The sequence below is a fragment of the Cottoperca gobio genome, chromosome 11, assembly GCF_900634415.1.
Source record: "Cottoperca gobio chromosome 11, fCotGob3.1, whole genome shotgun sequence".
Taxonomy (NCBI): domain Eukaryota; kingdom Metazoa; phylum Chordata; class Actinopteri; order Perciformes; family Bovichtidae; genus Cottoperca; species Cottoperca gobio.
In genome coordinates, this window is record NC_041365.1 from 11,635,971 (window position 1) to 11,653,768 (window position 17,798).

At 38.1% G+C, this 17,798-nt stretch overlaps 2 protein-coding genes across 3 annotated transcripts in view; both read left to right on the forward strand.

The window, feature by feature from the left end:
• Window positions 1-549: 549 nt before the first annotated feature.
• Window positions 550-7,624, forward strand: slc30a8 (solute carrier family 30 member 8). Of its 2 annotated transcripts, none has more exons than XM_029442966.1 (10): window positions 550-655; window positions 814-1,140; window positions 2,286-2,452; window positions 2,831-2,977; window positions 3,836-3,989; window positions 4,141-4,331; window positions 4,580-4,692; window positions 5,719-5,824; window positions 5,916-6,050; window positions 6,622-7,622. In XM_029442966.1, the coding sequence occupies exons 2-10, from the start codon at window positions 1,004-1,006 to the stop codon at window positions 6,765-6,767; spliced, it is 1,296 nt and encodes a 431-aa protein (XP_029298826.1). In that variant the 5' UTR covers window positions 550-655; window positions 814-1,003; the 3' UTR covers window positions 6,768-7,622. The 2 variants fall into 2 exon arrangements, with proteins under 2 accessions (XP_029298826.1, XP_029298827.1); XM_029442967.1 differs by having other exon boundaries at window positions 558-655; window positions 1,038-1,140; window positions 6,622-7,624.
• A 3,582-nt stretch (window positions 7,625-11,206) lies between these two features.
• The window catches only part of med30 (mediator complex subunit 30), a 33,735-nt gene continuing 27,143 nt past the window's right edge, over window positions 11,207-17,798 (forward strand). The window contains exons 1-3 of the mRNA XM_029442968.1: window positions 11,207-11,338; window positions 12,334-12,655; window positions 14,422-14,580. Coding sequence (XP_029298828.1) covers window positions 12,425-12,655; window positions 14,422-14,580 — 390 coding nt within the window. The 5' untranslated portion in view covers window positions 11,207-11,338; window positions 12,334-12,424. The remainder of the gene's footprint in view (window positions 11,339-12,333; window positions 12,656-14,421; window positions 14,581-17,798) is intronic.

Consider the following 17,798-nt stretch of genomic DNA (forward strand, 5'->3'; position numbering starts at 1 on the left):
TATATATATATATATATATATATATATATATATATGGTTCATTGTCGCCACCTTGTGGTACATTTTGAAAGCAAACATTAACAACTGCTGGTATATAAGTATGGAGTATATAAGGACCATGCATTCTTTGTAGCGGATTTCTCATCTCAGCATGTGCTTTCAAAACCACATATAGTTATTTCAGATGCAAGTATGAAATACAAAATGTACTTATTCTCTTCAAAAAGGGACTTGACAATTAAAGGAGTCCAAATAAGATGCTGTTTCTACTCCACGTGATCAAAACTTACATCCCAAATTCATAATTCATAATTCATAAATATGGGCTAAAATAGAAGGAAATGACAGTAACACATGTTTTAAAAGTACAAAGAAATATGAATTCATTATTAGAGATCTGGGAGCAGGTGTTTCACAGCTTTAGACAAACTTTTCGATTAAAAAGTATATTTAAAAGTAAAGATAGTTTTTGAAACTGAGACGAGGAGGCTGGAATCAGAAAAGTTAGAAGAGCGCACGGCACTTAGTTTGATTGTATAATCACAGAGTGCCGGCTGGTCAAAGGAGGTGGGCGGGGCCGTTAGTTTTCTTTGGCTGACTGGACAACCAAGTGCCTCCTCTTGAGTCTGATGAGCGAACAACTGATTACTCAAAGGTGAATTTATCGTTAACCTTTAGGGCTACATTCAAGAGAGCATGATGTTGATACATTGTTTATGGGCTTGTCGGGTGCTCCCTTCGCTAAATCTTTAGCTTAGAGATTTGGTGTCTTTTAAACTTAAACTATAACATCTCTACTTTGAATCCCCGCAGACCATCACCTTCTTCTCAAAGCATTGCAAGCGGCCATGCATTTGCACACGGTGCCAACAGTGGTGGTCACAAGGCTACATCTCCTATGCAACTGTTTGAACTCTGGCTGAATTCAGAGGATGTTCATCGGCTGTTAAGAGGAGACAACAAAGCCTGAAGAAGCTCACAACCAACAAGAAATAGAAACTAAATGTGGATAACTAAAACTATATTTTCCTTTTTAGAAGTACATCTGATATACTCCAAGAAGTCAGTCATGTTCAAAAGGAAGGATCCAGAAAAACTAGTCCTGGTGTCAGACGTGAGGAGCTCATACACTCTGGGAAGGTAAACTCTTATTCTTTCATTTGCGCTGTATGTGCACAAATTGGAATTTAAGAACATGTAATTGTCTGTTTACCATATTTTATGAAGAACTTATTTCTTATTGGCTACATGTTTTATCGGAAATTGTTCTGTGAATTTTTTTGTGACTCACAAAGTAGCCTATCTATTGTCAAAAAATATAACTTAGTTTCCTCAGTAATGGCAGTGGGACCTCTCTTTGCTCCCGTTCCCTTGTTTGTTTCCACACGGGACTGGTCTGGAGTCTGCTGGTCTGAGAAGCAGTGCGCAAACGTGCAGTTTTACTCCTGTCATCCAGGGAGGTGTGCACAGAGTCTGGCACTGTGCCCAAATATTTCATTAGTTACAAGTTTCACCTATTTATTTCTCTGTATAAGCTGTATGTGGTGCAACACTTCGAGCTGTAAAGCTCCGGATCTTCTTCTGTTTTTATCTGCTTTTTAGTTTGTGCACATTTTATTGCTATTTCCTTCTTGTTTTTGGTTGTGAATAATACATTTATCTGGCAGTTGATCATGAAGCTGGTTCTTGTTTTTGGTTGTGAATAATACATTTATCTGGCAGTTGATCATGAAGCTGGTTCTTGTTTTTGGTTGTGAAATAATACATTTATTTGGCAGCTGAGCATTTCCATTTTGGCTGACTGTTTTTTAAAGCATTTAAATTGTCACTTATGTGTATGTTGTTTAACGTTTAAACAACTAAATACACTCATTTCTAGTTTATTTCTATCCGAGGATAAAACAAAGCGCACTTTAAAATGTTTGTTTTTTTGTTGCAGTTTCTCCCCTTATTTAATTAAGTTTTCCCTAAATGTGTGATTTGTGTGGAATCACAATTTATTTTTATTTTTTTAAAGTGCTGCTGCTTTTCAGTTTATTTATTTTATGTTTTTAAATATCCAGCAATTTATTTATTTTAAAAATAGATACAATTCCCTTGACCTGCAGCTATACTTTCCACCTATTTAAAGGCTAAACAGTTAATCAAGGAAGTAAAATAATAAGCGACAGGTTTATTGAAGATGATAATAATTAGTTGCACCCTAAACAAAACACAAATATTGTTCAACTACATGCTGTTATCTTCTTTCACTTCACTGCATTTATTCTGAACTTTACGTCCAGCGGGCCAAACCAGGAGGCGTTACAGATAGAAGGCGCCGGTGGCATCAAGCATTGCCATGACAACAGCCGTGCACAGGAGGACCGTGAACGAGAAAAGAAAGTCGCCAGGAGGAGGTTGTATGTGGTCACTTCCGTCTGCCTGGTTTTCATGATTGGTGAAATCCTTGGTGAGTCTTTCTGTTGTCTCTCACTTTAATCTTTAAACCCTGATTCTTCTTCTTTCTTTATCATATTTCTATAACCAGCTTTAATGTGATGCTTTTTCAGACTACATCTGGTGATTAATGACCTTATGACGTTCTCATAAGATGTGCTTCTTTTTTTGTTGTTGCCCAAAACGTTCACAGCTGATGGTGAATCTTAATGACTTTGGTGATCTCTTAACTTTTCCATATAGCGCCAAGTTATTGTCCAATATCCTTACTTTTAAACTTCTTTCTTGTCTCTCTTTGTTTGTTTCTTTGTATTTTGTTGTTGTAATTCCCACACAAGTATGAATCTAGCATTTCAGCAGTATGATTAATTTATTGCCTCTCTTTCCGCAGGTGGGTATTATGCGGGCAGTCTTGCAGTGATGACAGACGCTGCCCACCTGCTTGCAGACTTAATCAGCTTCCTCATCAGCCTGTTGTCCCTCTGGCTCTCCTCCAGACCCGCCACACACAAGCTCAGCTTTGGCTGGCATCGTGCAGGTACAGTACTGACGTTGATCTATACGGATGCAGGATTTTCTTTAAACTTTTCAGGCTAAAAGAGTGGGTTGTCATTGGCACCATAATACTTGTAAAGTAACAGGGTCTTTCAGTGACATATTTCTTTGTCATAATTAATTTGCAAGCCACACAACAGTAAAACTACAGACTGTCATGTGGGAGCAGAATCACACAAGGGTTTAATTGTGTTGGTACATAGTAACGTGGCAGCAGAACATTTTTGTTGACAGTTTATTTAATCTAAAACTAGAGAAGACTTGAGACATTCAGAGGTAATTAAATTGTTCTCCTAATTAGTCAAGATTTTACCAGAACATCTGTAAAATGTTAGATTAATACATCTATACTTAACCGTGGTGTGTCACTAAACTGTTAATTGCAGGCCTTCTTCTTCTTCTTCTTCTTCTTCTTCTTCTTCTTCTTCTTCTTCTTCTTCTTCTTCTTCTTCTTCTTCTTCTTCTTCTTCTTCTTCTTCTTCTTCTTCTTCTTTTTTTGGAATTACATTGCAGTTTACACAGTCATATTTTAATAGACTTTTACAGAATGATCCATCGTTTCAGACGTTTAATGTAATTATAAAACACAAAAGTGAAACATGGGTTTTTTCATCTGAGATCCAATAAAAAATAAGCAAATTGATATTTGAAGCGTCATGGAGAAGGTGATATCATATCAGTCCTCCATAGATGCTTTGAGTCATTTCTTTTGTAATTGCGTTTCTAACAGCCACACTCAGTATTCCAAAAAAGTTTTTTATTTTAAGAGGTTCTTCTTTGTGTTATCTGGAGCTGCTTCCAGTCAGTCCATGTTGATTTCTCCTCCTCGTCCCTTCTGCAGAGATTCTGGGTGCTCTGCTGTCAGTTTTCACTATCTGGCTGGTAACAGGAGTGTTGGTTTACCTGGCTGTGGAGCGCCTCATCAACAATGACTTCACCATCGAGGGCACTATCATGCTCATTACCTCCGGTTGTGCTGTGTTTGCTAATATTGTGTGAGTAAAATAGACCCAAAGTTTTCAATCGTACTGCTTTTTTCCGTGCGTAGAGCGCAATACTAAATCTACTTTCATGGACTCTTGAAGAAGTCTGTGTAGTTGTGTCTCAGAAATGATAATCATACTTAATTGTTCTTACTCTCAAAAGCATGGCCCTGGTGCTTCACCAGTCTGGCCACGGGCACAGTCATGGGGGTCTCAGCTCGCACGGGCACGGGCACGGGCACGGGCACGGGCACGGTCACGGTCACAGTCACAACACAGGAAACGGACACAATCAGATCTCAAACCACTCATACCAGAATGGTGACCATGCTGACGCGGCGCAAAACACTTCTGGTAATGGTATTTTCCTCGTATACAAGTCAATATTTTGTCACTTGCCTCTTGAATATGATTTAGCTTTGTCCATGAAACAATTAAATATTAATTGTTTAATCCCCCAAGCACATTATTCTGTAGTTTAGTGGCACTGTGGGGGGCATTACAGGCCATTCTAATAACATTATGATGAAATATGTAATGGATTATAATCCAGTGTATAATTATTTTAAGAGCATGGATCTTACTGAAATACTTTCTTTTAGGACGGAGGGCTCAGCAGAACAATGCCAGCGTGCGAGCGGCCTTTGTCCACGTGGTGGGAGATCTTCTGCAGAGCATCAGCGTGCTCATCAGCGCCATCATCATCTACTTCAAGGTTAGGAGCCTCTCTAGGTGTGCTCAGAGTGTGGGAAGTCTTGCAGAGTGAAACTTAAACCCACGAGAGGAAGGGAGGAGTGTAGAGTGGGTGGGAAATACATAAAAGCATTTTAAAATGTCTTTTGTCAATAAACTACAAGACAGTTATGACTTTCCTCCTGTTGAATTTGTTTTTAGAACTGCGATTTGTTTTAGAAACAATTTTGTTCAGTAATCAATTACTTACTGTGGTACTTGGTGTGTTATATCATCAGAGTATAAACAAGTAGTATACAACATTATTAATCCAAATGGTTTTCACGTGTTGTTTAAAATGTAGTTTGGGATTTGTGTGTGTGTGTGTGTGTGTGTGTGTGTGTGGAAACTTCTTAAAACTTCCCTTTAGTTATTATTAGTGTTTGCGATTTAGGGATTCAATATTATACTTGGATTAAATGAAACCAGTTCTTTCTTTGATGATATGCTTTTTGCACACTTAACTAATAACAGTCAGTTATTACATCATAGTGATGTATTTTAGGAAAGAAATCTCATAACATTTACCGAAAGAAGTAAAAAAACTTTATCCATCAAGTTGCTGAAGCTTCTTTTGGTGACTGCTATTGTTGGTGTGAGACTGCTGCAGCATACAGTGCAAACTGTACATTATTTATTCCTGCATTATTTTTAGCTTCCAACCTTCCACTGCTCTGAATTTCTCAAAACATCCTCACTCTTGAGAAATGTTTTAACAACACAAGGTTATGTGTGCAGGAAAAATGGTGTCATATTTTCTGTATTTTCTTGCCTGGTGTGTGTCTACAGAATGCTCAAAGACCCCTCCCCCCTCCACCCCAGGGCAGCCATTACGGCAAAAATGATGAGCTTCTCTTGCATAAGGAATCTTCTATTCATTGTCAACGTCCTGTGTCCCTTTAGTGTTATCCCCATTACTCAAAGAAAATACTTAGGCATACTTTTGCTTTTATCCTTTGATGATCTTGGCCAGGAGCAAATGTACAATTGTCTGTGTTGTTTCTTTCAGCCAGAATATAAGATCGCTGACCCCATCTGCACCTTCCTGTTCTCCATATTTGTCTTGTGCACCACATTCACCATCTTGAAGGATATTCTTGTTGTCCTGATGGAAGGTGAGGCTCTTATTCCCCAGCCCTAAAAACAATGGCAACATACAGTGTTTGCAGCTCTCTGTCATTTTTTACCTTTTCTTCTACGTCTCAGGCACTCCAGGAGGGGTGAAGTACGAAGAGGTGCGGAATGGTCTGGTAGCAGTGAAGGGAGTGACGGCGGTCCACAACCTTCACATCTGGGCCCTCACCATGAACCAGGCTGTACTGACTGCACACGTAGCCATAGGTGAGAAGAAGCTGTCAGGCTAAAATGCAAATATATGAGCCGTCAGCACGATTTAACTGCATTTTACTGTATAAATTGTTTCCGTCATAAAGGAATCTAAACACAGCCAGAGGTCGTATAAACTATACGTTTTTTTTCTTCTTCTTTCGTTCATATGCATTTTCTAACTTCAGGCTAAAATACAAAGCAGAATTTGCTAAAATTAGCCAAAATACTTAAAGTCAACATGAAAGCACAACTTGCATGAATCACATCTTTATGCCTCTGCGCCACTGATAGCTGTGGCCCGAGGTTGTAGGTCCCATTCTCGTGCACACAATATTTTAGGAACGCCTGGAGGTAATGTCTACAAAACGTCCACTTTGACTTAAGGATGAACTGATTTTAGATTTTGGTGGTAAAACATTCAAGGTCACGTTTTTTGGTCATAGCTCAAGAATGAAGGCTAATTATGACAATTTCACACAAACCTCTAATAGGATAAAAATGTAAAATAATAAATGATTCAGTATGAACACACGAGGTGACTAATATGTGTTTACTGACATTTCTTATGTCTTCCTCTCCACAGACGAGACGGTGGATGCTCAGACTGTCCTGAGAGAAATGACGCAGGCTTGTTTCTCCAACTACAACTTCCACTCTGTTACCATTCAAATGGAGAGACAGGCGGATCTGAAGCCTGGATGTAACCTGTGTGAGGAGCCCAAGAAGTAGCAACCTGCTTAAAAGATTGTATCGGATCCCAGCAGAATAGGGCAAAATGACTAACTTGTGATGATGAACACTATTTAGGTGTTCTGCACTTCTCGTTATGGTAATGCTGTGACATTAATGCCAAAGTCATATGACTGTGCCTTTTGTGGTGACATTCCCAAATAACTATGTTGAATTAAGAAAGAGCATGTGTCTGAATGAAAGGCGAGCTTGCACATGAATTTTGGAAGGAAAGTTCCCTTTCCACATCCTCCCCCCAGGTGAACTTTGAACTTGTCTTAATATTCCTGAGTTGTCTTTGCACTCAGGAATATTAAGTGTTTTCATGATAAAATAGACCTCACAATGCTCCGTATGAACTAACTGTTCATCCTTTATTAAATGTATACATGTTATATCGTGTTAGTACCTTTTCATTTATACTTCTCACTATCCTAAATGCACATTATAATTACTTTGTTTGTTTGAGTATTACCTAAGACATGAGGTACATCCATTTGCACACAACCAGGTATGTAAATATAGATCAATGAATGTTTCTATGCATTGACTATTACACCAGCAATCTCAGAAGTACTGTATGTGGAGAGCATTAGGTGTAGTTTTCTACAAATGCCTTTGTTCAGTTGTAAGGTCAAATTAATTATTCAATAAAATATTCCCTTTTCAAATACTCTGTCTTATGAGTCTTGCGCTTTAAAATCTAATTTACAATGTCATGAAATCCTTCTTGATGAAGCACTGTATCCGTTTAACCCCTCACTATCAACAGCAGCTCCTCTGTTGCTGGGCAACAATCGCACACATGGATGTCATGTTGATCCCTGTTAACAGCCCCCCCCCCCCCCCCCACCTCCTTGACCTTAAAGTTAGTTTGTATTTTCTTTTCTTTTTTTAAAGTACCAGGGCAGCCATTTTGGGCAACCAGGGGCCTCTGACATGTTACTGACACTGAAGTGTTTACGGCTCGTTTGAGTTCGACCTTCTTCTCTGCGGATGTTTCCTGGAGGAAGAGCTCTGGGTGTCCTGAGCTACAGCAGCACGGTCAAGGGCATCAGTAATAACACCTGACACAGCTGGCTTGTGCCTATTACTTTAAGTCTTTTATTTTGAAAATATCCACATTTAAGCAGTGGTGGAAAAGAATAAAGTACTTAAGTGTTTCCATGTCATGTTACTTTCTACTTCTAATCTAATCAGAAATACATATTGTAATTTTCACTTCATTAGAGTTAACTGACAGCTGGAGCTGCTTTTCAGATAAAAAAAACAACAGATTAAACTATTTGACAGAAGTTAAAATGATCTTGTGTTGTAATATTCAAATGATATTAAAACACTCTGAAATGACCCATTATGCCCAATACATACTTTTACTTTTGATATTTTAAGTACTGCTAATAAGGTTGATAATACTTTTGCCCTTTTTCTTAAAATACTTTACTTGTAAACTGAGCATTTTTACATAGTGGCATTGCTACTTTTACTTGAGTAAACTATATAAGTACTTCTTTCACCACTGTATTTAAGACCCCATTTAATTATTTTCTTGAACAGATTTGAGTTTGTGTTTAACCTCATAACACTTAATGTAATCTCTCTGTTTCTCCTTCTGTACATTTGTTAAAAGCATCTTAATCCTCACTTCAAATAGAACTATTCAAGATGTCTTATGCATCATTTTATGCATATTTTCCCCCAAAATCAGCTAGGCACGTGTGGTATATTTGGGAACTTTAGGACCCCGACTAGAATTTAAAATAGCTCTGTGGGTTTGAACAATGTTTGGCTGCACCAGGGTTTGTGGAGGAATTTTAAACATGCAGTTGCAATATACGTATACTGTACACACATGCACTTGTCAGGCATCTAGTAAGGATACCACCTGGGCGCCTCCCTAGGGAGGTGTTCCAGGCACGTCCAGCTGGGAGGAGACCCCGGGGAAGACCCAGGACGCGGTGGAGAGATTATATCTCCTCACTGGCCTGGGAACGCCTCGGGATCCCCCAGTCGGAGCTGGCGGATGTGGCCTGGAGAAGGGAAGTTTGGGGTTCCTTACTGGAGCTGCTGCCCCCGCGACCCGACCCTGGATAAGCGGTAGACGATGGATGGACATGCACTTGTCTGCATGAACAGGGAATTATCAGACAATAATGTCCAAGTACGAGCACTAATCATGTGTTTGTGTCTATAAGTGTTGATACTGCCTGCCCATTAATTTGGAAAGATTGGTAGATTATTTTCATTTATTTCAATGTATGTCGTTTTTACTCTTCTTCTGTTGCTTTATTTTCTTTCATCGTAAACCACTTTAATGAAATTCTGCTCCTGATAGTATTGGTATTGTTGTGGGAAAATTGTATTAGACATGAAGACATGTACGATTCGTTCATTGTCTTGGTTTGGTATTTTGAGAGGCTTCATAGTCCTTCACACTTGGCCTGCATTGCGCGAGGAGGCTCTGGATGTCTGGAGGTTAAGGTAAGATGAGGACCTTGATGATGTTCCCGACTCCCATGGTAAAGACACAACATCGTTTTGGTCTGACAAAACACGACATTTCCCCTTGGTCTTTGACAAACTGGGATTGACATTTTTCACCATTTTATGACATTTTATAGACCAACAATAATCAATTTTACAGAGAAAATAAATGGCACATTAATCAACAATGAAAATAATCGTTCTTTTGCAGCCCTAATCTGAAGTAACAAAAGAATAACTACATAATTAATTTATAGGCTACATACAGCGGTATGTACTATAAGTAAGTCAATGGTAAATCACACTCGCACAGCAATGCCAGCGAGTTTCCATGAAAGGTGCTCTCAATTTGGGAATCCATGTCTTGCTTAAGGACACTTTGGCGTGTGGACAGAAGGAGCTGGGAATCGAACCGACATCCCTGTTATTAACCTAAAACCTGATCTAACTCCTAAACTACAGCACTAAGTATATAGCTTGAGTGCAGGTACATATTTATACAGTACACACGCACACCCTTCCATCCGTGCACTTTATCCATGTTTCACATCCCTAGCTATACTAATATGTGAGCAGTTGAATGGACTTTACATGCTGCTGCCTTTAGAGCAGACCATTGTACTCCCTTCTGACTCCATCTGAATTTAGGCCTGGAGGGACCAGATCAGTGCGTATTTAATTAAAGCATGAGTAATGCACTAGGTGGCTAGATAATCCGTTTTAGTCCAGATACCCCCTCAGCTTATAATTATTACACGGTTTGTGTTTCTACACAAGGGGTGTTCACTGTCTGGTTTTTTTTGTTACCTTTACTCCCTCCCCAAATCTCTGTTCATGTTTTCCTCTCTGTTTCTTTTCCTCCATTCACTACCACTACTCTCTCTCTCTCTCTCTCTCTCTCTCTCTCTCTCTCTCTCTCTCTCTCTCTCTCTCTCTCTCTCTCTCTCTCTCTCTCAAGATGTAGCCTACAGTATGTTGCACACAAATTAATCAGATTCATAAGCCTCCTGATAAATGAAAGTATTTGTTTAGAATTTACAAGAATGTGAAAAATCAATACATTTCCATCAACTTGCCTTGATGTAATCAATACATCACTAAAAAACATTTGCATTTTTAAAATTTTTGTCTGTGGCCATTTTTGTGTTTTTCATATCAGTTTTGCATGTTGCAGATCATGACTAAAGAATAAATAAATAAATAAAGAATAAATGACTACAGGTTATTATTACACAAAATGTGTTCCAGATAAAAGGAAATTGAAATACAACCCCACATTTGAATGAATAATGTAAATTAAGTAATAGGCATCCTAATCTTCTTTTCAGCCCCACTCAAGCCTGAAGGCAAAGCCTTTTTATTTTTTTTCATAAAGCTTCTTTTTCCAGGCTCTGTAAGTCAGAGCAGTAATTCTGCTGCATGGCAGAGCACATGCTGAGAAAGCAGCCTTGTACAGACTACTGTCTATTTCTGACGCCACTCGTATTTCAAATTAATTTGAATTCTGATGGCTCACAAAATAATCCAAACACAGCTGTACAATATAAGTAATAAATGGATGAATGGATGCATTGAAGGATTTTACATAACACAGAGTAGAGAATATACCCATTTATGGACTGAATTTAAATTATGCTTACTAAAAAAGTTATAATGACCCATGAGAAGCACTCATGTGGCATAAATTGGCCTGAGGGTTGATGAAGGCAGATGTGTGTGACTTGGCTGTTATATAAGAGTAGGCCAACATGTGGCGCTGTTACCCTAGGTAGAACACATTTGCTGTGCGCCTTGCTTTACCGAACTATAAACTATAAATACATTTAAATTCAGATGGAGGGGGTCAATTCAAAAGATGAACATGGGTTTAACTTTAATCTTGTGGAATATGACATTTAAATTCGTGTAGATTGTAATATATTCTTCTGTAAAAAATACATTTTCAAGTGGCACTTCTACTTCATCATTTACCGTAATCAGTCGCGGTGTCAGGATGAATTCTCGCGATAGTTGCTGTAGCTGAAAATCCTAGGAGCAGAGCAGAAAACTTGACATGTCAACAAAACAGATAAATTATCACCACACAGGTAACATTACACGTCGTTTAATGTGATGTTTAATAAATATGAACACTCACTGCGGTGTTAAGTTTCACGTCGTGCCGGAATAATCAAACGGCACACAGAAAATGATCCGAGAGAAAGTGTCGCGTGTGGTGTGACTGTCCACTTAGCTTCGGTGTCAACCACTCCACTTTCACATGTTAGCTAATTAACCTGTTTTCAGACTGAACGCTTTCGGGTGTGGAACTTAAAGTCCAGGACAGCATCTAGTATACTTGTGCTGATGTAAAGGCATGTTTAACTGTTTCTGCAGCCCCGTTATACAACTTATATTACAGGCTATAACGTTAGCTCAGAGACTTTGACAGTGTTGAATGTGTTTAGCTAGACAGCGTATCGTTTTAGTTTATTTGTGACAGCTGTGAAGCTTTTAGAGAGCTGTACTGCATTTCCTGAGTGTATAAATGGTGTTGTACTTTAGTAACTATACTACTGTTGCTGTTGCATTTCTCTATATTTATATATTTATTATACATTAACTACATTCCTGCTTATATTACAGTTTATTTTTTAATTACTGCACTACCACAAATATATATGATTTAATATTTTATATATGTTATATTTTATCCCTATATTTAACGTCTGTACTATTTTATCATTTGCATTTTTACTTTTTGTAATACATATTTACATGAGCATTGTTAGAGGGAGCCCTGCCAACGACTGCTTCTCTATAATTATTTAGAATATGACAATAAATAAATAAAAAACTTTGACTTGACTGATGATACAAGCCCCTTAATCCAATGTATTTGCACCATAAATCACAATCAAGTGGGCAAAAATAATTGTGTGTAATGGCTCTAAATTTCAAACATCAGGGGCAAAAATTGAACAAAATTCCCCTTAAAAACGTTTTCGTTTTAGACACTCATTTCAGACACAGTGACTTTTTTCACCTTGTCCTACTTTCTCCCTCCTTGTCAACATTTTCTCCTGTAAAACACTTCATGTAGGCATGTAACGGTGTGCTGGTGTGGAACAGCCTGACAGGTAACCTCACCTGGTCCTAGACCTCCTCCACCAGCATCTTCACCTGCTGTCTCCATGACTACCCCTCCGCTAGTGTCGCCTTTTGGCGGGCAGCCTCCGCCACCGCAGCCGCAACAACAACAACAACAACAACAACAGCAGCAGCAACAACAGCAACAACAGCAGCAGCAGGCCCAGGCAGCACGTGATGTCAACACGGCCTCTTTGTGTCGCATCGGCCAAGAGACGGTCCAAGACATTGTCTTCAGGACCATGGAGATCTTCCAGCTCCTCAGGAACATGCAGGTCTGTCTCTCTGCCTACATGCCCGTCAAATATGGTTACACCCCCCTTCAGTTTTCAGTTTGCCCCTCCTTCTGCCTTTCATATTCTTTGCATATTTTTCCCACTTAATTACATTTAATGCCAAAGGAACAATAGCGTGAGAGGAGTAAAAACTGTAACTTGGAGACACAACATGAACACAAAGATTAAACATCAGAATATTACATTAAAAAAGCCAAAAAATAAACAACATAGAAAATATACTAAAATAATAATAATAGTTCTGATGGTAACTTGACAGAGCGCTATTGTGCAAATAACAACAGCTGTCATTCAGGACAGCAATTATTTAATGTGTTTGGATGCAAGATTTAAAAACAAGTCAGAGCAAGAAGACTGAATACTGAAAGGAAAGCTGTTCCAAAGATGAGACATCAGTACAGTCAAACAGCCTGATCAATCTATTTTTAACTTCAACTCAGGATCAGCTCAAAAGTTTACACCAGTGGATCAATGGGACAGCAGAGAGTTTAAAGTTCATGTAATCTGGTGACCATGTAAAGCCTTATATGGATTGTATAAGGAATTTGCAACAAATGCAAAACAGTTTAAACTGTGGATAATGTAGGAGAAATATTTGCCTGCAGAATTCTGCTCAGGCTCAATTTCAAAATAATAATAATAATAATAATAATAATAATAATAATTGAATTATTATTATTATTATTATTATTATTATTATTATTATTATTATTATTATAATGCATTATATTGTCAACAGTCCTTAATAAATATAAATATATATATTTTTTTATATTTTATACGCTACATTAATGAAATCAAGTGATGGTGGAAAGTTGTTTGAGTTACATTTAAAGTTAAGCTGGTGGACTCCTTGAGCATTTTATTTGGGATATCATGCCTTTTTTTATCAGTTCACATGAAGTTCAGCTGTGCTGCTGGTGTCCTGAAGACGAGGTCAGCATGAGTTTATCATGGATGTCTGCCTGCTCCTCTGAGACGCTCCTCCTGAACCTTGTTAAAATCACAGTCAGACACGGGCCAAACAAGCTTGTCTCAGCCACAGAACACACAAACAGAACTGTTGTGACTTGTTTTTCAGATCACAGGCTGTCTTTATACTTATAAAAACTCTTCATTTATCTTTTCTTCCCCGCCTCTCTCCCTCTGTCTGTCTGTCTCCCCACTATTTCTTTGTGTGTCTCTCTTCTTCTTCTGCTTGCTTGCCCTGAAGGCAGGCTTGTTTCATGTTATGTAGGATGCTTATAATCAGACAGTGCTGCCCCGGAGGCTTGTCGATTTTCTCAGTAAAAAACATGTCTTGTTACTCTTTAACACCCATTGTAGTTAAAAGCCAGTGCGAGAGTAAGTGAAAACATTCAAAGTTCAGCAGCTGAAGCATTTAACCTTTGATGCAACTGAGTTTTTGTGTTTTTGTAGTTTAAATTGTGATTTTATTCTATTATCAAGAGCAGTTATTATTGTTGCATGAACACAAAGATGATAAATGCATTTTAAAGTCTCTCTACAGACCGTAGCTCTCATTCTTGAGTAGAAAAGTATGCCACTTAATTTACAGGAAAGTGCATCTAATGTGCATAAGTAGATGGCTTCTAATGAAATATTACCAGTTAGGGTACAACAGAGGATTTTTAATGCCTTTTGCAGTCAGTGGGGATCAATGACTGTTTAGTTTTTATTAGCACTAGCACAATTGTAGGCTTGTACTTTGCTTAACACAACGTTTCCTCTGTGGTGCTTCTCAGCTACCTAATGGAGTTACCTACCACCCCAACACCCACCAAGACAGGCTGGTGAAACTCCAGGAGCACCTAAGGATGCTTTCTGTGCTCTTCCGCAAACTGCGTCTCGTCTATGACAAATGCAATGAAAACTGCGCCGGGATGGAATCCATCCCTCCAGAGGTGAGACATGGCAACACTGAAAAGATTTGTCATAATTTTCTCATATTAATGTGATTAGAGGGTAAGTATATGTTTACATGTGTGTGTGTGGTTTAGGCAAGTTTAAATACAGTTAATAATTTAAATAATTAAAAGTTTTTGTAAACTATGATCTCAATGCCGTTATATAGCAATTCTATGAGAATTACAGTCCTTTTTTCTTTGCAAAGTGGTGGTTATTCCAAGCCCTTTGAGTAAACATACTATGATTCAAGGCCTTAGCTAGCTATAATATTAGCGAAACGTTATAGAGATGGAGAGGATATGTTGCTGATAGTTTAGCCCTTTGCTAACCACGGCTGCGGCTAAGCCTTTGGCTATGGTTAGCAGAAGGCTAAATTATTAGCAAAAGAACATTAGCAACATTTTCTCTCCGTCAGCCAAGAGGAGTCGCAGTAGTCTAGTTTTCTATCAGTCTACTTGAATTGCTGAAAGGTTATTATGGAATTTATTTTCCAATGATGCCAAAAATAAACTGCCTGCCTACCCCAGCTTTAAGTGCAACATACACAGGGACTGTAGCACACACTGGACATGTCACACAGACAGAAGTAGTAGTCAATGTACATGAGTTGATCTGGGACAAATGTGGATAACTTTTGTTGACATTGGAAAATAGGACAGTGGCATATCGTGATGTGTGAATATATATATATATATACATACATACATACATACATACACATATATATATATATATATATATATGTATGTATGTGTATATATATATATATATATATATATATATATATATATATATATATATATATATATATATATATATGTATATGTATATGTAGTGTATATATATATATATATATATATATATATATATATATATATATATATATACACACATACATACATACATACATATATATTATATGTGTATATATATATATATATGTGTGTTTATGACCCTGACAGAGACGATTAACTTGTCGAGGCCCTCTGTGGCCACCAGTAGAGAATAGTATGTAAAACAGTATTTCTGTATGACTCTAAAGTCATGTGTTGCTGAAGAAGATTGTGCACGTTCAGCACTACTGGGAAAATCTTTGTTTATTATAAGAGAGATTGTGGCAACTTAACATTTTACAGCTTTTTGAGTATAGTAAAAACATGTAATAAAATAAATAACATACTTTACTTAGTTTATTTAGTGTTCTTTATTCATTATTTATTGCCTAAAATGTTTATGGAATAACAATAACAATTATTCTTTCTTTTCTTTACATTTTATTACGTGATCACTTTACTTACTTTAAAATATTTTACCTTCCATATGGAGTAATAAATGGCTTCAATGTAACTGCATTGTATTTATTTAATCTTTATTGAAATTAAAATGTAATACTGCAATAAAATAGAATTAAATGCTTATATCAGCTTATTTAGGTTATTACCTGAAAAGGAATAATGATTTTATAATGATACGTTTTATTTTTATTTACATTGTATTACATCACTATGATAATTCCACACTAGGGTGAAATATTTTACCCTCCATGAGGAGTAATGCTGTTAACAGCAATGTCCTGTTAACAGTCCAGCAGAATAATACAAATAAAATAACAAGAACAGACAGAGTCAATAAACAAGGTTCAGGCTCAGCGAGGACAATCACAAGCAGAGAACATATTATATGGAGGTTATTACATTAACAATGTTTACTTCATGTTTGACTCATTTAGAAGGTCATGTGCTCTGGTTTTACATTTATCTATTGATGGTTACATCCTCAGATGTTATCCTACCTAACCTCAAATGAAGTTATGCTGTTAATACATATACTGTTTACCTACTTCTGCAACTAGATCTGACATGTTGTTGTAACTACTGTTATATATAACTGTTGAACGGTTGAATTTTTAGTTTGACATAATTGACGGATCCTTCCAGATGCAAACGTCAGCTCGTGCTGTAGAAGCTTGACAGGATTTTGTTTGGTGTGAGCGTTCAGCCACTGCTTCATATAGCCCAGCCTTTCACACAAACTGCCTGCTAAATTAGGAAGCTGTTAGTTTAAAGGAAGTAGGCCATTGTTACTGCCACACCCCCTCTTGCACACACACACACACACACACACACACACACACACACACACACACACACACACACACACACACACACATATATCTTTATCTTTATCCTGGGGGACTCTTATCTCACCTACTCCCTCTAGGTCTGTCTTTTCTCCGCTCGCAGCAGATTCATTGGTCGCTTCAGGTGAGTCTCCAGAGTCTCTTTACCGCTGGTTACGGTCGCCATCTACCTCCAGGAATAACAGCACTTGAGCTCAGCCACACTCCATCCCTGCCTGCCTGGCACAGTCACACAGAAATACACATGCATGTGCACAATTATGATCCACCCACTAAATACATACAACACAGGCATGCATGTGGTGCACTGTAGCATGTCACAAAGCAAAGGCACTTTACAAATATAATTTATTATTATTATTATTATTATTATTATTATTATTACAAAGGCACTTCCAGGAACACACACGGTGGCTCACTGGGCATGCACTGTTCGAGGCTCCATGCAGGACTACAGCTAGGCTATCCACGACTGTTTGATTGGATTTATTACTGCGGCAGTCCCTTCCCAATTTCTACAGATTGGCTCGGAGCTAATCTCTCTCACCAGACTCCTACTGAGGATAAAGGAGGATGTGGGAGGAGACCAGTCTTAAATTGGAACAAATTTGTGATGGCTGCCATGTGTACATTTTCCACATTGAATAATACAGCCGCTCAGAAGCATTTCTATTGATCCATAGTAGTTGCAGTTACGCCCCTAAATGAAGGCCTATGAGTGGTCCACTTTGACATTTTCCTTTGCTGTAAACCTTCATTGAGTCATTACTCCATCTAGCTATTTTTCCCTTCTTATTTCCACCTTTAAATGTTTATTCGTTTCCCATTGAAGCTGGGACCCGTTCCGTTGCTGACCAGCCATTAGCTCAGCTCACCATGTTTGTCTGGGACTGAGGGTTGTTGATTTTGGCTCCGGCATGCATGCCATTTATCATCCCGCAGAATTCAGGTGCCTGCCTGACAGCCGCTCACTATTGGCTGCCCGAAACAGGAAGTGGAATCAATGACTCAGGCAGTGTGACCTCATCGCAGCCTAATTAGCAACAGACCCGTTTAATGAACAGCTGGACCAAA

What these genes read in the sequence shown, in the direction of transcription:
- slc30a8 (XM_029442966.1), top strand. Translation starts at nt 1,004, where the DNA reads ATGTGGATAACTAAAACTATATTTTCCTTTTTAGAAGTACATCTGATA. An exon ending in CATGATTGGTGAAATCCTTG is followed by an intron (nt 2,453 to 2,830) that starts GTGAGTCTTTCT and finishes CTCTTTCCGCAG; the next exon opens with GTGGGTATTATGCGGGCAGT. An exon ending in CTTTGGCTGGCATCGTGCAG is followed by an intron (nt 2,978 to 3,835) that starts GTACAGTACTGA and finishes TCCCTTCTGCAG; the next exon opens with AGATTCTGGGTGCTCTGCTG.